General features: G+C 45.4%; 1 protein-coding gene across 1 annotated transcript in view; it reads right to left on the minus strand.

Annotated features, from left to right (window-relative positions):
• LOC104166872 (voltage-dependent T-type calcium channel subunit alpha-1H-like) overlaps window positions 1-22,270 on the minus strand; it is a gene marked incomplete at its 5' end in the record, with an annotated part of 53,217 nt that overhangs the window by 17,853 nt on the left and 13,094 nt on the right. Inside the window, 13 exon segments of the mRNA XM_009706966.1 lie at window positions 3,478-3,548; window positions 4,101-4,234; window positions 5,383-5,492; window positions 7,481-7,632; window positions 15,432-15,645; window positions 16,482-16,571; window positions 17,302-17,427; window positions 18,019-18,145; window positions 20,312-20,496; window positions 20,609-20,677; window positions 20,819-20,942; window positions 21,351-21,451; window positions 22,155-22,270. The exon segment at window positions 22,155-22,270 is cut by the window's right edge and continues 10 nt beyond it. Of these exon segments, the coding sequence (XP_009705268.1) occupies window positions 3,478-3,548; window positions 4,101-4,234; window positions 5,383-5,492; window positions 7,481-7,632; window positions 15,432-15,645; window positions 16,482-16,571; window positions 17,302-17,427; window positions 18,019-18,145; window positions 20,312-20,496; window positions 20,609-20,677; window positions 20,819-20,942; window positions 21,351-21,451; window positions 22,155-22,270 (1,619 nt within the window).

The raw sequence follows: 22,270 nt of genomic DNA on the forward strand, positions 1-22,270 counted from the left end.
GGATGTTCTTGGTGCCCTGAAGTACCTCAGGGAAGCCACAAGAGAAGACAGGAGACACTGATGAGTATCTATGATTCCTCCTGGACCTTCACTTTCTGGCATATTGGCTGTCATATACTGCTGGCAAAAGTGTCTGTGTGCCTGGGACAGAAGGATGCTGTGGGGAGAGAGGCAGAGCCCTCTATCCCACTCATAGGAGTAAGGAGGACCTGTATGTGGAGCTATCACCCTTCACTAGAGTTCATTCCAGCTGGATCTGTGATCTACCATTGCAAAAGCCCTGGAATAACCCTGCTCAGTGGCAAGGAAAGCCATTCTCCTCTCCACACACCCAGCAAAACCCTTCTCTCACTGCCCCTGCACGGCCTGGGGAGGCTGTCTCTGCTTCACACTGGCAGACATCACTGCTATTACTTTTTTGCCTCCTCCTGAGACTGTAACAGTTAAACACCACTGCATATCCCATCAGAGTTCAACCTCTGACCTACGCCACTAAGTAAAAAGCCCCATCTGCAGGAAGATAGAGCAACTATGCCAGGTGGTGTTCGCTTGACAGGCAAATGTGTTGCACGGACCATGTACAACAGGACACCAGCCACCTGGGCACTATCACTCCTCTGTTGCACTGTCAGCTGTCTGATCCTACCCAAATCCCTCTAGATCCCGCTGGCCTCTGCTCTCCCTGCTCTGGAAGAGGCACTGGTGAAATACGTGTCTTCTGCTGCCCGACTCCTGCCATGGCTGGCTGAAGCACAATACAGTTTCTCTTGTGCCTCTTCCTGCTCTGACATCAATTATTTCTGCATCACTGGCCCACACCTTGGCATTTCAGTTGTCCATGCAGGCAACACACACAGCTCCCTGGGATACCTGTCAAGAGCAATTTCTCATAAAACTAAGCCCCTGCCAATCTCTTCCAAGGACATGAGTCCTCCTCATCTCCCTTCCAGCACTCTCCAGCCAAAGCAATAATCCTGGCAGCAGGAAAACACAGGTTAATTTATGCACTAGACCCAAGAGAAAATGGACATGTTTGCTTGGAAAACAGAGGCCATCTGTGTGAATTCCAGGACTAGTGGAAAGGGCGAGACAGACAACTTGGGAGGCTAAAGTCATCTCACTGGCGTGTCCAAAAGGCCACTAGCTGAACTGGAGGAGCTCCCCTTTCTATGTATCCACTCAGGTCAGTCTGAATTTCCAGAAGAGGAGACTAAGCCTGTACTGTGACAACTTCAATTTTGGATCAAAACGCTGACATTCCCCCAAGTCTAGGGATAGTTGGTTCTCTAAATGTTACTCTCTAAGTGTTACTATATCTGCTGCTGAATAAAAACAAACAGCAAGCTGATGAAAATCACCCAAAAGGTAAAGAAAAAAGTGTACTGCAATGACAATAACCTTGTCATCGTAAGCCCATAAATGGACATTCTACATACACCAGACAAAGAATTTCCTCCAAAACCTTAATGAATAAACATCAAATTAATTTTTCTTGTCACTTAACAGACATATTCAATGAGGATTTTCCAGCTGTGGTTTTAGGCTGCTAAATTAATTGGGGTAGGAACTCTTGCCCTGCCTTTGAAATGAAAGTTGTAGCTTTATGAAGAGTGACTGTTGTCAGAGAGGTCTTCCCAAACTTCCTTTCTCATTTTCTGAATTTCACTGGAAGACAAAATGGCTTTTTTATCTGCACAAGATCTGCTTGGATTATTCCTGGGGATTTCCTTTAAAAGAGACTTCGGTTTGACTGTAAACTGCAAAAACACTCCAAGGAAACAAAAAGCCTGGCCTGCAGCCACGTTATTGTTTGGGGGAGAGAGAAACCAAGGAGAGAGAGAAAATATGCTCTGTAATCACAATGCTTTTGAAAGAGAAAAAATAGACACAAATCAAATGCTTTCCTGACATGCCAAAACAGGGGTCAGGTTGGTAAATTCCATACTTTAGTCTCGGCCAAAATCCTTCACTGAAAAGGAAATCTGAATACCAAAGGGCAAATGTCTCAGATTAGAAACATCTTTATGGCAGTAATGAAAAGTAAATGGGTCTTTCCAAGAAAAAGAAATTCCCCTTGCTTTCCAGTTCATTTTGAATAGATCATGGGCTTCTTTTTATGTAGTAAGCAATTCATGGGGGTATATTTGGGTAATTACATTTACCAGTTCTATTGATTCTCATATGGCCACTCATACTCTGGAAGAGATGTCTACACGGTGTCTGCTTTTGGCCAAGCCACAGCGCTATCATCCTGCCTTTGAGATGTGATCCCTCCACAGACAGCTGAAGCAGATCAAGATGTAACTGCCCATCATGGCACATTGCCATCTCCCTGTGCCTATGGAGCTGGGGCTGGGAGAGGGGAGGCTTGACTCTCCCAGTCCATCCCAGGACACACTACACTGCCTTTTACACAGAATGGAGCGGGCTCACTCATAAAGCTCCTTCCAGCGACTCAGCTGTGGCATGTTTTGGAGGGGTTGCAAACTAAGGACTTGTCTGACCGTGCTTGTGCATCCTAAAAGTGCTGCTTCTGATTTGCCAGCTCAGAGAAGGCGGCTGCAGAGCTCCTCTGGTTCATTCTTGATGGCCTGGCACCTCATTTCTGGGTAAAGCGTGGCAGTAAATGTTTCCAGTACTGTCTGGTGGGATACAGGATCCTGGTGATATATGAAATTGGAATGTGTAAGCAGCTGAGCTGACTCTAAAGACTGAAAAATTAGGACTCAGACCATCAAACCCACAAACTAGAACACAGCTTAAATAGCATAAGATTTTAAAAACAAAGGAACTCTAAACTTCCTGGAATTCTTCTGATGTGCTTTAGATCTTTTTAAGGGAGGAGTGCAAGTCAGCAAAAAGTTTCTTCCCTTGTTTTTTCAAATAAATGGATCCATTAAAAGTGGTCCCAGGAACTGAGCATTTGAATCCTATCAAATATCATTCAGACTGCCAGCATCATTGTTCCTCTTGCAGCTCATGAGAACATGGTGATTCGAGACCCCACTTCAAGCTTTTAACACTCAGAAATGTCTGCACTATTTGCCTTTTAAAGTCTGCAGCTCCTCTGTCAATAGGTATCAATAAACATAGTTGCTCCTGTCTCACAAAGAAAACTGCTGAGCTGGAAGTTCTCTACTTCCAATGCTTTCATCAACAGCTTTCTCTGTCTATCCCTGTGTGTCCTGAACATGCCAGTGAAATCTGTGTTTTACAAGAGCTCTGCCTACAGCAATTGGCTCTCCGTTAACTATTTTTCCATCATGCTGGTTCTCCCATCTAACGCACACTACGTGAGCAGCATGTGCCATGCAAAACTCTGCTATCAAGGCACTGGTGGCAGCAGAGAAAGGTGATATCCTCCCCAGGTGGCTTCTAGTGACCACCAAACATGGTGGCACAGAGTTGTCCCCAGGCCCGAAAGGCACAGTCCACCAAGGGGAACAAACTGGGCATGGATGAAATCTGGGGGCTTACCTGGGGAAGTGCTTGTACCACTGTGTCCAGGAGAGCTCGCATCCCAGTGGCCATTTTAAGCAGTTTCAGCACTACAATGAGAATCAAATCCTGGTCAGCAGGGCTGGGAAATAGTTCAAGCAAAATCCATAAAGGAAGTCTAGCTTCAGATCTTGTAGGGAGGGTTTACATCTCTCTTGCAGCTATTCACACAGATGGCAAGTTCACTGTATCCTGGCAGGGCCCACAGAACATCTGAACATCCTGACTACTTCCCACACCAATTAATGTTAAGGACATCAGTAAAACAGACCAAAAGCCACAAGAACTCCAGCATGCCCTAGCAGGAAAATGGGAAGAGCATCATCTCAAGCTCTGATCCTCCCTCCTCTACCGCTTCCCACTCTTGTCTGGCAACAGTATAAAAGGTCTGTGATCCCAGGTTTGAATTACAAACCAGTCTAAGATGCCAGCTGAAACACCCATGAAACCCCACTTAGCTTGCCTCTAAATTGACATTTTGCAGCCTCATTGCCTAACTGTTCTCAAGTCAAACTGAAACAGCAGGACTAGAAGGACAAATGGCCAAACCATTTCCTGATGTGTCTGGAGGGATGGCTGGAGACCTACGGTGCAGGCCGTACCTCTTGCTATTCTCAGCACCCGCATGATGCGTATTATTGTGGGATTGATGGGCAGTGCAGCATTCATCTCAATTTCCTCCAGTGTGATTCCCACAATTGATAAGAGAACTATGGCCAAATCCAGCTGATTCCACCTAACAGACAAAGAGGAAGGATTAAAAAAAAAAATAAAATCATACATGGACAGACACCCAAGAGTAGAGAATTATCTGTTAGTAACACATAGAAGCAAATCCCAAATGCCTCTCCCTTCTCCTCTCTGGGCCCATGACCTTCTATGTGGTACAAAATCAACCCACTGCAGCTGGCACAGACAGCCTCTGAGCCACAAGCTACTGCAGGCTGTGAGCGGGAAGCATCCCTGTGTACTTCCCGGTCCCTGTCGTCCCCCTGCTATCCCCTTGGAGCCACTCTCAGGGACAAGATACGAGGCTAGAGGGACCTTTGATGTGATGCAACACAGCTGCTGCTCCCATGTTATGTCACCTCTCTCTTGAATTACTCCAGTTGAGTATCTTTATTGATTTATAGCCTAACACTTGTAGAGGGCCTTCCACACCAGCACTAGAAAGCCAGTAAGATGTGAAGAAACTGAGTGTCTTTCCTACGCAATTTCCCCATAAGTAATATTGCTCATAGCAGCTTCTAACCACTCAGTCAGGATAAATGAAGCAAACAAACTGATCTTGTGGAAAAGTGTCCAATCTTACCCTGCTCCCCAGCAAGTTGCCAGACCACAACATGCTTTCATACACATTTGCTTCTGGCTAAATGTGAGGTAGAGTAAGATCCGTAGGTCTCTGCAGCTGGGATCTGAAGGCAGTGGGGCTGAACACAACTACCTCTTTCTTTGCCAAAGGCTTTACAAAGCCAGCATCTGCCAAAGGACTGGTTTGGACTGCAAAGGAGACTTGTTCTGAGGGACTCTGTCACCTTAGGTTACCAAAAGTACTCGTTTGAGGACTGGATTGATGTCAATAGGTTGTTTCTGACCTCTACGCTGAGTCAGTCAGACTTGGTGGAGAGGCAGATCTTGGGGAAAGAATGTATCTAGAATTTTGTAAGATTTCCCAAATTCCTTCTGCAAAGCAGTACCAGAAGTTCTTAGAATTTTTAGTTCCTACACTATAAAGTTTGCACCTACCGAGAGACAGCCCTTTGCTCTTCCTTGCACACAGCATGTAGTACTATCATCGTGACGCTACATTTACCCAACATCTGGCTTTGAAACTGGGTCAAAACTGCTCTATCCCAAATGAACAGAAGTTTAAAATACTCTCACCTGTCCTTAAAGAACCTTCGAAAACCAAATGCCACCAACTTCAGAACTGCTTCGAACACAAAAACTATGGTGAACACATAGTTGCAGTACTTCAGGGCTTCATCCAGGGACTGAAAAGAGAGACTGCAGTTACACCAGCCCAAACTATCCTTTCCTAGACCCCCTGCGGAGGTATTGGCAGGCACAAGGGTGGCATAGGAACAGAGATGTAAGAAGTAAAGTCATAAGCTTGCAGAGCTCAGTTACAAAACTGCATTAAATCACACAGCAACATTCAAATAAAGGATTAGACACTGATGCAAACAAAAACCTCATAAGCAGTAATACTAGCTGTGCTAAAAATGTCAAGAGCTATCAATGCTCCAACTTCAGTGCACAAATTGTTCCGTCTGGGTCAGAGAGAAAATTGTACCCCTTCCCCATCTAATAAAGTTTACTTCTTCTGAACTGCCTAGCCTTGGGTAGAATAAAAGACTTGATGGATCACTTCTTTATTCCAGCATGACAATCCTTAGGACAATGGCTTTGCTTAAAACACTCAGAAAAATAAATAATGTTGGAAATGGATTAAACCTCGGCTGCTTGAAAAATGTTACATCTCTAGAGCTGGGCAAAGTATGTCCATATTTGGTGCAATGTTCACGCTCCCTATAGAGCTGCTCTCGGAAGTCAGGAATCCGCAGTGTTTATACTTTAAGATGATGAGTGTTTATAATGGATTTCATTGGAACTGTAGGCCAACAATAGCAAAAGAATCTTGCTGGGACCTTAAAATAGATAGTTGCAGAGTGAAACAGCTCTTTGGTTGGGTAGGGATTTGGGGAGAGGAGGGAGGGAAGGGGAATTTAGTTAAATGTAGTATAGGTCTCTTACAATAAGAAAATGACCAACACGAACATCAAAACAGACACAATTGGAAATAAAATGCAACAGAGGAGTTGGCAAAGCGATGTCTGCTTTGTTGACAGAGGAAGCCTCACGCTACAGGAAAGCTCTCCTCGTCACATTTGTGTGACGACTGTGCTTTGTTGACCCCAGATATGTGGGATGACCATGCACTGACTTTTTTGGGAACAAGAGCTGAAAGTTTTTTAGATGTTGGCATTCCTCAGTGCACTACTATCCCTATTTTTGTTCCACTGCCTAAAATAAAATGGCAACCTAAAAGAATTCAATCATCTGAAGCACACTGCCTGAGCCCGAATTCTCATATCATTTGTGATAGTTTGCATTCAAATTTACAACACTGTGTTTTACATGAACATAAAACAAGTATAAATAAGACCTAATCTGGATAAATAACATTTACGTGCAAAACAAAGGCTGTTATGCAAAGGAATTACGGGGGCAGAACAGCACACAGTCAGCTGGCGTAAAACACAAGCGTTACCCTGTGGCTTGGTGCCCCTCTGGCTTAGCTTCCAGGAGGCATTTGCAGGTTACCTGGCAGACCATGCAATTCTCAAAAAGTAAACACTGAGCCTAGAGCTCCGTGAAGGACAATGCGATGGAAGATTATTATATGTGGCAAATGGACAGGCTATATGATTTACGTCACAGGTTTTCTTGGGAAAGAATGATTTTATGATACATAACGAAGGGTTGTACTTAAGGGTTGGTTTATTCTAAAGTCACTGAGGAAAAGAAACGTTGCTCTGCATGCATTAACTTCATGTTTATATCTGCTAGTGGAATATTCTGAAACTCTGGACTGTTTTACAGTTTGAGGGTTAGTCATATCTGGGATCAGGAGAGGAAATATTTGGACTGGTCTTTTCCTAGTAAACGTTTAGTTCACTCTCCATTAGCCTTATTCTCTGGTTTTTGTTTTTTTTTTACACAAGAGCAGGGAAATCAAGCTTTTGGCTGAGGCAAGTGACTCCCAAATGGTAGGGCTGGCCTAGAGTTAGACGGATTGCAATGCTGAGTCTGGAGCCTGCCGAGGCTTTCAAACAACAGGGAATGGTCCCAGGGAAGCAGGAGTGGCTGCAGACCTCACTGGTCAATGGTATCCCAAGGGAACAGCATATGGTCTTCAGGTCCTCTACTACCCCGTGCTTCTGTGTTTCACAGCCAACGTTGATGGTTGGCTCTTTACCTTTGGCTGGTTGTAGTGCTCCATCGACATAGTGATGACATTGACCCCAATGATGAATGTGATGAAGAGGTCAAGATAGTGGCTGGTGCAGAGGGTGTGAATGTACTTCCGTGCTGGGGAATAGTCGGCGTAGTAAGGCCTGCGCTGTGCTTCTGCAGAAAAAGAGAAAGAAAGGCAACGCAATGAACGCAGGCCCTGCTGCATGGTTGGCAGCCATCACACCGTGGTCTGTGGGTCATGTCTTACACACACCTGGATGCAGGGCAAAGCCCATGGGAGAACAGAGTCAACCAAGCCACATGAAATGGCCAAGTGATTCTACCTAGCAGCGAGGCCTTCAAGAACCGTGGTGGGGTTATCAGGCTGAGCCAAACCTCTGGTGCCTGCAGAAGGGACCTCCACAGCTTTGACAACCAGGTCCTTTTTCCCCCCCAAGCGCTCTCTGCCCTTACTGTTCTGTCTCAGGCTAGAGGACAAACTCTTCACTTAATGAGACTCTTGTCACAAACCAGAAAGGGTGAGAAGCAGGATGGAAATGAGGCTCAAAGCCAAGAGAAACGCTTCAAACCCAGCAAAGCTTCAACTCCAGTTCAGAGGAAAGGCTTAGGGCAGGTCTCATTGGTCTGGACGCTGATATGCATCTCTCCCAAACCTGCTGATGTCAGGCATGTTCCACGTAAGAGAAGAACATAACCTGAGCTCAGCTTCTGTGACAGAAGGCTTTTGGTGTATTTTAAAGTTCTAAAGAAAACATAGCGATGCCTGTGGCAAAGTAGGGCACATGCGTGAGGGTTAGTAGCACACAGGAGAGCATCAACAGCAATGGAGCGGGGTGCTCAGCATTTCTCTCTACAAAGACTATCAGCACAAGCTCCCCTCTGGAAATATAAAACCAAGGGCATGGTTGCACCTAAAAAAAACCATTCAGGTCATGACCACATGAATTTTACATCTCTGCCTCTGGTCATGACTCCTCTTTTCTTCTCTTTGGAACAGGGAAATTTCTGCACGTGACCAAGTTCCTGGGGTTACTCCAAGGAGAGTGTTTGGACACTGCCCCGTGACCGAGTTGTATTTACTGCGTGTGTCTCTCTTAAATTAGACTGTGACCACAAGATGGCTGTGAGCACTCGGATGGAGTCAAATTCTTTTCAAACTTAAGAAATGTAAATATTCAAAGAGTGCACTTAAGGTCAAAGTCAGCATTACTGTAGATTTTGCAAGTGGAAGAGACGTGTTAGGTCATACTAAGTCAGAGCAGGACTGTTCTTAACAGAGAGGGCTTTTTTGCAAATGTTTCAGCAAATTCAGCTTTAAATGCATGAGGAACAAGGAAAAAGGAGTTGCTCCACCTCAAAAATAAGGAGGGAAATAAATTCAAAAGTACTCAGTGCCCCCCTGAAAGACATCTTCCACTCCTCTCACCTTGCTAATATCTTTTAGATGGAGTGACTCTTGAAATGTGGGGTTTTTTGGTTTGTTTTTTTATTTTTTTTTTTTTTTTTTTTTTGTAGTGCAACTGATGTCAGATTAGGGTCCAAAACTCTAAAATAAATTGGATAAAGGGAAACTGAATCTGTTACTCTCTTTTAACTACTGTTTTTTCTGGTAGTTAAAAGTGGAGTGGAAGCATTTGAAAAACACTTCCTTCTGACCAGGGTCACCTAGACTTACTTTTTCTGCTAACAGGTGTGGAAAAACAAGATGAAAGCAAACACAATTGTTTTTGAATACATTTTTATGTTGCTTTCATGTGCCTTAGTCCTACCAGTCATCTTGGACTGGTAGGGCTGTCTTTGCTACTGAGCTTGGCTAATCTGGTGTGTCTAAAAAATAATGTCTTCTTGGGAATGCAAAAAATCAGCTTGTTGGGAGGTCTGAGAATATCCCAAATGGTCAAACATTATATTAAGGGACTATTTATTAATGACTAATCATTGATTAATGGATCTCAGAAGAACATTAGCAGTGTCGGGTGGTGTGGGAATACACAAGCTAGCAGCATATAAGTAAAACAGGCTGTAAGTGACTGCAGCTACTCTCTAACCTGCCCAAATGCAGCCATTGATTAACTATTCAGCAAAAGATCAGGTGTTTATTATGTTTCATAAATTACTTATACAATTCTAAAGCATAATCACAAGAAGACATTTCCCACTTAACAGAAAACCTTCCAGGCTGCCTATATCAGCAACACAGCTCTCTCTTTACATGAGCTGGGTATACAAATAGTAAGGAGGAACCACCCAGCCATAAAGGTGAGTCTGTTTTATCACGTGAAAGTATCTCAGAGGTCTGTACAGTCTGCCAGTGCTCAGTGCTGGCTATGCCTGGTCAACTGGTTGCTCAGAAAACTTGGGACAGGTTTAACTTGACCTGGGATGAGGGGGCTCTAGGAAATGCCTTACTCATTTAGGATGTACTGCACCCCTGAAGCCAGGCTAACAGATGAAAAAGAAACTTCTCCAGGGGGGACACATACAAGGACAGTCTGGGATAAAGTTGACAATGCTTCGAAACACATGCAACAACACTGTCATGCTCAGTGCAGTAACCCATGCAATGTCCATTAGAGGAGATGCTGCTCATGCGAGGCTAACGGTAGTGAGCAGGGGTGTGCAGGAAGGACAGGCCAGCTTCTGCTCTCGGCAGTGCTGGTGTTGGGTCAGGACAATCCCATGAAGGCAGAGGGGTTGCAGCAGGGTGAAAGCAGTGAGAGATCAGCCACACAGCTTCACTGCAGCTCTGACCCTCTCTGAGCATGAGGGAGGCTGTGTTTCAGAGCTTCAAGGTCCCCAGCTCTGCTGGGTCACTGTTCATTCCCGGTCCCTTTAGGAACAGGAGTTTTACTTCAGTCAACAGCACGGCAAGTGGCTCTGGCCTCCTCTCAGTTCAGATGCACATTTTTACCTCTTAGTGAGAATATACTATGTTATTCTCCCCAGTTTGGGTGTAAGTGTTCACTGCACACACCTAGTGCTACAGCCCACTCAACCAGAGACAGGGAGTCTGCAGGAGAACCTGTATGAGGAGAACAGTGGACCATGGGGATGTGGGCACAGCAAACAGGGGAGATCTAATGTATCACTAATTACAGTAGGCAAAATGCAACCTGTGCCTGGTTTCTCCAAGGAAATGGTTTCTGGGATGAGAGTCCAATCAACCAACTAGCAGATCTATATCAAACATGGACAAGTATCCCTTCATCTGCAGCTGACAGTTTGAATTGGTGGAAATGCAGGAGGGAAAGGAGAAACCATCAAACATATGCAAAAGGAAAACCACAGTCCTTTCTCGCCCCCACTTCTAGATGTTGGCTATCGCTTGAATCTCACCTCTCGGCAGAGTATTTAAACTTCTTTGCTTGTGATTCTGCTGACATGAATGAAGCACTGTCTCCTAGCTTAAAAGCATTTAGGTTGGCATTACAATTGCTAGCTACAGCTCCTCCATTACTCTTCTCTGCATGAAACATTAGAAAGCCCTAATGGGCTTATATACATGCTTGGCACAGAGTAGCTCTATACCTGCAGCTGCCTGGAAAAATAAGCAAGATGATTTGATAACTCCCTAGTTGGAAATACTGAACACTCAGATATGCAGTGCCCAAAATTTTAGTTACAGCTCAAATGTTTCTGCTGGATACAGAGATGGTCGTGGCATTGAGAGGATGGACTAATTTAAATACCACTGTGTGCTGCCCACGATTGCTCACCCCTGGAGAGAAAGGCTTACAGTCTTTGACAGACATCTCTGCTGGGTCTTAAACCAAAACTGGCCTCTTCCTTCTACAATGTCCAGACGCTCAGTTCTGTGTTGGGAAATGCCTCAGAGAAACACGGCTGTGGCCATGATCCTCTCGTACAGAGTGACAATCAGGAAAAAGCATTTCCTTTTCTGAGTTCTCAGTTTTTGGGGTGTTCCCAGGGACCAGTGACTTGGTGACACTACTGAAAGGCACTCTCTGCTCCCCAGCTAGGGCCTCCCTTGGGTTGTGTCAGGCATTTCCAGCTTTTCCAGCGTTGCCTGCACTGCTTTCGGCACACAGTGTCACCCAGACCCCGCTTGCAGCCTTTGAAGCCCAAATCCCTGCCTGCGTTTGACCTGACACCACGCTCTGCTCAGCGGGCCCAGCGGCTGCTGGCTTCACTGCAGATACAGGCGGGCTGGATTTGGCCTCGTATCCTGAAAGCAGAGGAGATCAAGCTGATCCATGCGGTTTTAATCAAAAACTTTAATCTGGGGAGGTTGGTTTTGGTCTAAGAACCTCATTAAAAGGTTAGGAGCTGCAGGATTATTAAATTACACTACACTTATTTACATAGTAGATATAGTGGATGGAGGTAGCGACTGATTCTAGTTTATCTTGAATTTTTACCTTCACATTAAAAAGTACACTGTGCAGTTCTGCCTTTAAACCCACACTAAATGCATTTCTATGGTATATTTGACCCCTTGATCTCTTTTTTTCATGTGAGCAGAGTTAACTGGCAAACCCAAAGCCTTCTTTCAGTGCTGGCCCTGACCTCAGCTGAGTGTATTGCAGCCCAGACGTGAAGGCTGGGCCTTGCGGCCGCTGCTGCTCTCACAGCAGCAGTGCTTTGCTGACGTGTTGGGCCATGAGCTCCGCTGCAGTGCCTCTGGTGATGCTTGTCACTGGAGCAGAGTCAAGGCACCCTGACAAAGGGCATGGGGTGTCACCCTGTCCCAATCCCTTCATGAAAGTGGCCCTCAGATGGGAAACAAGAAGCTTTTTTGGAAAGGTCTGAGATGGTGTGTGACAGTAGAGATGCGGGCTGAGAGGGACCTTCCTGGCAGGCTCCTCAAAGGCCTGAAAAGTATCCCCAAAACAGACATCGGATGATTCCCCATCCCATCTGCATGGGATCTGATGAGGGAGCTGTGTCCTCCTGCAGGGCTGTGTCCTCTACGGAGCAATCCCTCTGCTCAGGATTCATACCCAAGGCCTGCTCGAATTGGACCATCCAGGCACTGATAAACTGAGACTTAACCCACTTCCAGGCCTGAGCCCAAGCCTACTATGGCTCAATGGTGTGTTTCTGTGTGTGTAGGTACCTACAGATGCCCAAAGACCTCAATACACAGAAACACACAGAGGGTTGCTACACACAGAGGACATTACAGACAGGAGACAGGACACAAAGACAAGATGCCAGGCAGACAGGGCGAGTTCAGACAGATGGGTGTTGCTCAGATAGTACATCTGTTAGCTATGCTGGATTTTACTCGTTAACAGCCCTCATTCTTCCTCCCCTTATAGTCTCTTCAGGCCAAATGCTAGAAATGGCAACTGAAGTAAAAGCAGGGTTCTCTGCTAGGCTTCCCGACGTAGGCTCCTTGCAGAATCACTGGTCTGCTGTGCCCATCCTGCCCCGTGGGGACTGGATTCTCACCCCCTCCTCCGTACGGGAGGGCACAATGAAAGCTGGCCAGCCCGCCGTCACCGTCCAGCATTCCACGCCTGCAAGTGCACACAGACACTCCCCCACAGAGACTCTGCCACGCACAGCACCAACCACATCTCACATCTTTCTGAGTCTGCCACATTTTTTCACCAAATCCATCATCTTCTAAATTACCCAGGAGGTGACGACAACTCCCACAGAAATTTAAAAATAATCCATTAAAATGTAAATAGTAATCTTCCAAAATGTGTATCAGATATTTCATTTCATCTTGTTAACAACTAAAATTTGGATGCCAAGCTGTCCATGCTGAACAGAGGCAGGCAGGAGACCTCGGAGCCAGATGATCTGAGGTAACCGCCTGGAAGCCCAATCCATGGCCAAACATTTAGCCTCTCAGTTGCTATATTGGACTTGATCGCCTTCCAGAAAGCTGTCCTCCTCCCTGCGTGCTCTCAGTGAAATGTTACAACCCGCATCTGCGCAATGCCTGGGTCTGCGCTCTGAAATACCTCCTTGACCCTATCCTTTGAGATAGCTGGATAACAAGGAGCAATGTAACAGTGTCCATCACTTTGACAGGGACCGGCTCTTTTTGGTGTCTAAGCAGCAAGCCACAGACAGGCTTGTAATAAGATTTATGTACTAATCAGGAAAAGCAACTGGCTGTAGTTAAGCTATCCCTCCTTACCTGTGTCCCAGTCCATTTTCTCTAAGGATCCTTAATGTTCTTTGTAAATAAGTTTTGGGTTTTTTTGCATATAAACTTTATCGGAATGTCTTCTTGGGTCAGCACATTGGGGTAGAAATACTGCACAAGCAGGAGGACTCTTGAGAGCCTGAAACTGATTTCTCTTATTGTGCTGGAAATGGTGCCTTCAGGATTTTCACTTCTAATCCTAGCTGGAACCTCAAAACTCAAAAACCAAAATGGGAAAAGGAAAATGAAATTGCATTTGAACTCTTCTAAATCTCTGAAGAGATTCAACGTCTGTTTGCAGCTGGCTAGTTGGATTTAGATTTCATTTTAACCCAGTTACTTAACTCACAACTAGCTAAAATGAAATGGGCTTGGCCTTCAGTGTGGTGTCAGGTCAGTCTGTCGTTAAGGCCCTGTGGAGACCATGGTGCAGACATTTAGTGCTGAGATCTCCCACGGTTTTAATGAAGAAGAGCACAAGAGCAGGAGAGGAGCTGCGAGGGATACAGCTGCCTGTCTTCTGACTCAAGCGTGGAAGGACGGACGGAGGAAATTGGCTGGAGTTTCTACTAGCAAAGCCTATGACCGCTATGTCCTTAGAGTCAGGCAAAAGACTCTTTGATCTAACCGCAGTTTTCCCAGCGGAAAACAGATACCTATGGCTTGATGTTTGGGAAACAAGTAGCCATTTGTCACAATGAGGTATTAGGTCCTCACAGGAGATTACACAGGGCAGCACAGTGCTCAGGAAAGAGCCACAGAAGTGCTGCGGCAAGCAGGGCCAGAAGCAGTCCAGTCTTAACCCTGACAAAGCTCATCTTTGATCACTGTGGCCAAGCCATGTTCCCTCACTTACTTCCAAAAAAATGCTTGCCAGCATCTAATGCAGGCTATCCCTGTTCACCAAAACTGGCTGGGAAGTTGGTGTGGTTGGTTTCCTGGCAGCTTCCCTGGGAATACCCACCAGATGCTATAGGCAGCTTGTCCCTGGTGGAGCCTGCCAAGGAGCAGTGGAGGTGGGAATTAACACATGAGAACCCCTGGGAAGGTTTGGGTCAGGAAAGGAGCACAAACCCAAGTGTTTTTCTGGTCTGGTGTGATGATCGCTACTACATCCACTAAGAAGCAGATTACAACTAAAGGCCTTCTGTTGCACCCTAACGGTCCTGCATGTGGCCAGTATTTCCATGTAGACTGTTTGCAAGGACAAACTGAGTCCCAGCACATTGCTCAGCAGTGAAGGGCTCCCCCAGCCTGTGATGGGGCAAGCATCTCTTGTAATGGACATCTTCCAGAGAAGAATTTTCTGGACAGCCCCATCTTGGGGCTCCATTCCTCTCCCCAGGGCTGTCGGTTTGTTCATGCCCTCATGCAGCATGTTTGTGGCATGCGGGGCCATGCGCTAGGACTCTAAAAAGCATCGCAATTATTTTGTCTAAGAAAAGAATTAATAAATCAAACCACCACCATCATCAGATGCAAGCGGCACGTTAAGCCACAGGGCTACCATCAGGACTGGCCTTCAAGTAAGCATTGCAGCTGTTTACTCACTGCATGGGACACCTTTGCCTTGCAGAGCATGACAGAAGACTCTGCTTGGACAAGGATTTTCTCCCCAGCCAAGTAAACAGGTAATGCTTTATATCAGGCTTGTAGAGGACAATTCCTTGGGTTCGCAACCCAAGACTTAAGGTACCGCCAAAGAGGTAACGAAGCAAAACAGCCTCTTGAATCCCATGGAAACAAAACCAAAGGAAAACGAAAGTCTTGCTTTGGGAGCAGGCAGGGCTCAGAAAGATTTTGGTTTGTAATGCAGTCTACCGACCAGACAGGTATATCTCCTTACTCCTGCGCTTTTTCTCCAAGCGTCTCAGCCGCTTCTCCTCCCGACGCCGGGCCTCCTCCGCCTCCTGGTGCTGTCGGCACTTGTGAAAGTTCTCCACCACCACCCCCACAAACATGTTGAGCACGAAGAAGCTGACGATGAGCAGGAAGGAGATGAAGTAGAGAAGCATCCAAGGGTTATGGTTCTGGATGGGCTGGTGAGGTGGCGAGTTAAAAAACAAGAGAGAAGAGAAGTGGCATAGAGAAGATGTGTGTAAGTGAGGATACTGGGCACTCTGTAGCAACAAGACAGCACAGTACACTTTTGTGGGGAGAAGAGGGCTGGGAGGAGTTAGGAGATTTTTCCCAAAACAGTTTCCTCTCATTCACTTTCTCACCAACTAGAATTTTACTTTTGTTGTAAAACCCATCCTAGCCTCAAAGGATTTAATTATTTTGGCATTTATTTCATACAGCTTAAGATAAATCTCAGTGGATGTGCATCATCCCACCTGTGAGATCATTTTAGTTAAAGATAGGCTCCAGCTTATTTGTTTTTGAGATGTGGGCTCATGGTTAATGTTTCTCAGTTGTTATGAGATCTTCAGAAGCAGAGGAAAATTACATACAAAGTGTAGCTATGATGGGGTACTACTCATCTAAGACTCTTGACTTTCCTTTGCAAATGCCACATAACACACAAACTTAACAATGTTGCTTTCACAACATTCCTCATTGTTTTCTATCTTGTGCGAGTTTACCCTTATTCATCATGCCTTCTATGAAGCTGCAGTGCAATGGCACGTGTGGCCCTCCTCAAGTAACATCATTCTAATTAAAAACCCCATCAGTTCTTGTTTGTGTACTACATGGGGCGCAGCCACTGTCAAAGCTACTCAGTGGAGAAAGGAAAACCTTGGCAGCCCAATGGGCAGTCAGGACCTCAGGAAGGTCCAATAGCTCTGCTCCTTCCTGGATCTTCAGAAACACCAGAGTCACGCAGGCATGAAACTTCTGAGAGCAACACATCTGGACTGTGCAGTACATTTACCTGTTGGTCAATACCCACGGCATCCAAGCCATCGTACATGATATTCACCCAGCCATCTTTGGAAGAGAGGACAAACAAGGACATGAGGGCCTATAGGAAAACAAACAAACAAACAAACAGAAAAGATTGGTCTTGCACTTTAGTGCCCAGAAAAGAAACTAACAACAGACAATGCTCAGCAAAACCAATCCACAGCTCATAGCACATCATCTGGCCTGGAGCTGGTGGAGAAATGCAACATATTGTGGCTTGCTTTTACCTATTTCCCTATCTGGCTTAAAAGTGAGCAAACTATGGTTGTTAACGCTCCTTTTCCCTCACATATAGGCTGACTTTTGCTCAGACACATCAGGCTGTCTGGTCACCAAAGCATGATTAAAAATCAATATTGCAGGCTGGCCCAATGTCATGGGGTTTTAAAAAGCAATTAATATATCCCATCTCCTACTATGGGCTGTCTTGCTTTTCAACCAGTATAAAGCACCTTATTTTTTTCATTTGCAAACATAACAGCTAGAAGTCAAGAGAGGAAAGTGACAGTTGAGGTCTATACATGAGGGATTGCCTGCAAAAGGAGTGGCTTTAAGAGAACACTCAGCTATAAACAAGGAATTGTATAACCTTTGGAAGTCTGGTTGCAAAAGATCAAGAGGGGATCTGATCCATTTTTACCCAGTTAGGGCTGATTCTGATAGATGAACACCTATGTCTTTCTTGGAAACTTCCTATGATGGAGGTTCCACACCTTCCTCAAGGAATACCTTTTAAGTGCTCATCCACTAAAAACTGGTAGAGAAAATCCCAGCAATGAGGAGTTTACCTGTCCCAAATTGTCAAAATTGTACTTCCGCCGAACCCATTTGTAGCGTGCGTTAGTGCAGTCAGCCTTCGTAGTGATGTTTTTTACATCAGGACCATCACAGTAGTAGAACTTGCCTTTAAAAAGCTGTATTTGAGAAAAAACGAAAAAGAAAAAACAAAAAAGCAGCAGCTTTGAAAAGTCTGTCCCCTGATTTATCTTTCCCCTAGTAGAGTTGTTTGCCAAGTTCAAATTCCTTTCCTTCCAGCTCAGATACCTGCCTTAACACACATGGCAGGAACACACTGGTGAAACTTCAGGCCCTGAGACATTGCCTCAGACGCAGAAGGAAGGTGATCCTACAGGCCAGCCCTGTTTTGTTGGGATGATGACAATCTCCCCTCTGAGGAAGAGATATTATATACATCCTAGCACACAGAGCCAGGAGGGATCTTGGGAATTTCTCCTTCCCTTCCCTCAGGCAGGTTTAGCTGGTGCTGTGTTGTTCATCAGGGAGGTCTGCTCTTCTAATCCTGAGAACCTTCCAATGAGCAGATGCCAACCCCACCCTGGAGCATTTCTTCTAGGGCCTGGCTCTTCTTTCCTAACACCTAACTGAAATCTTCCTTTAGAGAGATTTAAGCTCATTACTTCCACCTTAACCCCAGGTGGTGAGAAAAACAGCTTCTCTTTTGCAACAGTCACTTACAGATGGCTGTAGTGAGGGAAATACTCTACCTGGACCCCTAAAATCCCAAAGATAATGAAGAAAGCACAGCAGATGAGAACAATATTCCCAATAGGCCTCAAGGAGGAGATCAAGGTTTCTACCACCAGCTTCAGACCTGGGGCTCTGCTGATGACTCTGGAAAAAATGGCAAAACAATAAAGCTTTTAATTTTTATGCATGCCCTGTTATTATATGGTTGCTTTTCCTCCTCTGCTTGGGCTGCAGTAAAGCTAACGCAACCCTCCTCTACCTGCAGGCAGCGTTCAGTGACTTATTTGGACAACCAGAACATTCACAGTCACATTAAACGGAATTAAAAAAGTGTAAGACACCCTGTTCAAAAAAAAACAGGGTGTTGGGCAACTGCTTACTAGTAACAGTGAGGAGGGAATACTCTTTATGGGCAGAATATCACAGAGGTTCTCACTACGGGGCTATTTGTTCCTCAGTCCAGAGAGCTGATCCCCTCTGAGGTCTCTGATCCAAGCAGAGGGGCACACACCAGGCAGGACCCTGCTTCCTACCACAACGTGTGTAAACAGCTTCACAGTGGTACTAGAGAGCATGTGTTGTCCTCTTTCTACAGGCATAAGTGCTCACCTACCCGACTGGCCTGGGCCCCATGACAACTTTTCAAAGAAAGTAATTTCAATTTGTTTCCTAATTAGTTCCTGAACTGACTCTTGGCTAACAGGAATTTGTGAGCAACAGCTCTGCAGCCAAAGGGTCATCCCATTAAAGAGCAGCTTGCTTGCTGTGAGGCCGTGAGAGGCCAGGCATGCTCTCTCTGAGCACGGCCTGAAGCAGGTTTTGGGTATTACGGAGAACAAGTGTTTTGCTTTCCTGTATGAGTGCCTGGAGAATGGCTCTCCCATGGGCATCTGAAAAATGCATTTGCACACAGAAGTGTCACTAGCCCAAGAAAGCTTTTCTGGGAAGGCGGGTGTTTTGACTGAAGAACATCAAAGTGTTTTTTTAGGAGGGGCCTGTAGAGGGTATGAGTCCTTGCAGGTACCTTGAGCTTGCACGGCTAATGGTGCTTTCATGCCTGCCAAACACAAAGAAAAGAGGTGAGTTGTATGCTGCAGGGACAAAGCCGTTCAATAGGGGCTTGTTTGGCAGCAAATAATGTGGCAGTCTGAACTGCACCTACAGAGTGTTAGGAATGGTCCCTGGAGTAACCCTAGAAGAGTTTGTGATAAGTGAAGCTGTCGTGAGAGGTGATGAATTCCTCTCTATTAATAGGACCTGGCCTAGTTATTCTCCAAAACCAATTCCCTTTTTCCCCCTTACGTTTACTTATGAACTGCTTATGCCCTGATTTCTGTTCCTAGTTATGTGTGTTAGACAGGTGCTCCGAGGAAACGGCAGGCCAAGGGTTGTCCAGGGTGACCCAGCGTGGCTCCTGGTGAGCCAGCACCGCAACGGGACCCCGATGCCACCAGCAGAACACCGTGTGGGAGCAAGAGAGGAGACAGAAACACTCACAAAGTTACTTGTCACTAAGGAAATACAGAGCAGCAGACAAATAGCTGTTGTTCTTGTGGTCATGGGCCTAAATAAGATTGCCTCTTCTGATTACTCTCATAAGCAAGCAGCTTTTCATCAGAAAGCCTACAGGTCTCAGGAGGTGCCTATCTTATTTCCCCTGAATTTTCATGAAAAAAGGCTTGTGTTTCTTGCCAAGCAGGATGGAAATAGAACAGGAGCTATGAGCTGATAAAAATCCCCCAAGCATTAACACTCTTTGTTATTGCATAATTGTAAACAAAATACAAATTCTCTTTATTCTTTTTCTCAAATACTGAAAGTGTCTCCCTCTTCCTAGCTGAGAGCTACATTGTTTTGCAGTAATGTTAGATATGCGGGCACTGGAGAGCAGGTATAGATGCTAAAGCTTATCAAAGTATTGTCAGCACCTGTTCAATTGCAAATTCTCTCCCAGCCAACGAGACCTCTTTGCTTGGGAATGACTGTGAGGTTGTGCAGTTTAACAAGGAGCCAGACAGATTTGTAAAACGGTGATAAAAATGCAGTGTGGAGGAGGCATTCACTGCATTAACTGCCTGAGGACGATAACACCTCTCACTCCAAACTCCATCCGCTCTTTTCCATGCTGGAGAAGATGAATTATAACTAATTTCACTGTTTTCAAACAGTTTCACTAGTTAAGAGCTCCCCAAAGATCCTTCCACCCATACTGTGTTATTAAGCAAGACCTTGATGGATCATGTGCAATTTTTTCAAACCCTTTGATCTATCAACACAAAGCAAACTCAGCCACCCTATCGGTGAACATACCGGAGAGGTCTCAAGGTCCTCAGAAGTCTCAAAACGCGAAGGACACCCAGGATCTTAGCTCCGCCTGCCGATGCCATGGAGACAATAATGTCAATGATAGATACAAAAACCAGGACTCCATCCAGGACATTCCAGCTGCTCTGCAGATAGGTGTTCTCCCCAGAGAAAAAGCCAAGAGCTACCACCTACAGCCAGGAGAAGACAGACATTTAAATCTTCACCCAGATCATAACTATGTCATGTTGTTCTGTTCTTTGCCAGGCCTCACTATGGGCCATGGGCTGAAGATGGAATTACCTTAACCATCATTTCAGCCACAAAGATTGCAGTGAAGATGTAATTAGAAACACTCAGGAATATCCTTTCCTGTAAAACACAGAACAACAAAAAGAGGCAAGTTATTTAAAGATGTTAGGAAAAAAAACAGCTTTCATTTTGCAGGATCTTGCCCTGACAAGACTAGGGTCTGGATGCTGGATCAAGGAAGAAAACGACTCAGGTGCTCACCGTGCTGTGCGGGTCTATGTCTGGTCGCTCCAGTGCTATAGTGATGCAGTTGAGGAATATGAAGACCAGCACCACATGATCAAACATTTTGTGGGCAATGACCTTCTGGCACATCGCTCGGAACCTGAAGCAATGGTAGGGAGAAAAATATCCTTCAGATGTTTGGGTCAGCAAGAGACTCTCACCCGAATGGCATGTCCTCAAAAGTCTTCAGCAGCTGTGCAACACCAGCCCAGGTGGTGAGCTAGTCTCTCCACAAGCTTCAGCCATTATTATCAATGCAGTAAACAAGATGTAATCATGGTTAATGCTGGTCAAATCACCCTTCTTCCTAGACAGGCATGGAGTGAACCACGCAACAATTCTGCCCTCATATAACAGAAAAGTTACCTAAAAATCAGGAATTGGATTTCTAGAGCTCTCAGTGCTTCTCCATTAGAGAGGGATTTTTCTCAAGGGAAGGCTAGCTAGAAATGTAGCATTCCATTACCACACAACCCTGGTGGGCTGGCATTTGCCTGGGATTTCTTACCGATTCTGTGGGGAAAACAAGTAGAGCGACCAGTCTTCATGACTCTTGCACCACTGTGGTTTGTAGGGCTCCAGGACTTTACGAATTCGGTAGCAGTAACTCTGGACAGAAAAGAAGAAACGCCTTTTTTTTTTCCTCTTTTATTTTCCTGCCTCTTCAACTTCCACAGTCCTTTTGTGAAAGGGGGCAGTACATGGCATTTCATAGCATTTCTAGGGAGTCATGGCTTTAGGGACAAAGATGTGGCAAGCATTGTCACATTTGTCCAATGAAACAGGGAGGAAAGGGGTGGAAGAAAGGGGCTGCTGTACCGTGAGATATGAAGATAATAAAGCAAGACTTTCTAGGCAGGTATCATTTTGAGATCCAAAGTTGTGTCAAAACCAAAAAGGCCTCAAACAACCAAAGAGTTAAATAGAGAACACCCTTTCTAGGCTGTCAAGCCTTCAAGATGCCAAACAGCTCTTGTGAGCAAAGACATTAGCTAGCTGTTGTGTCTGCAGCTTATTTTTGGAGGCATCGTGAACCAGGGGGATAATCTCAAACAGTCCAAAAACTAGGCAAGTGCATGCACAATCCCTTGCAGTTTTACCTCGTTAGAGATCACTGCATGGTAATAGCCCAACCCATTACCTAAAAAACCCCAACCTTTTGGGAAGTGGATGCCCATCCCTCAGATCTGGATTCATTTTGTCTACACCACCCATTAGGCAGTAACACATTTCAAAGCTTGATTTTTAATCAGCCTTCTTGGAGTGGAAAAGCCACTTAACACATGAGTGCCCAACTTCCCCCTCAACTCACATCCTCCATGTCATCCTCATAGTCCATGGCATCCTCCTTGTGGCCATCAACGCGCAGGAAGAACTCGCTGGGGACATGAACCATCTTGCCGTTGCAGTCTTGGTACTCCGCAGGAA

This window comes from Cariama cristata, unplaced genomic scaffold (genome assembly GCF_000690535.1).
Source record: "Cariama cristata isolate BGI_N322 unplaced genomic scaffold, ASM69053v1 scaffold6349, whole genome shotgun sequence".
NCBI classification, from domain to species: domain Eukaryota; kingdom Metazoa; phylum Chordata; class Aves; order Cariamiformes; family Cariamidae; genus Cariama; species Cariama cristata.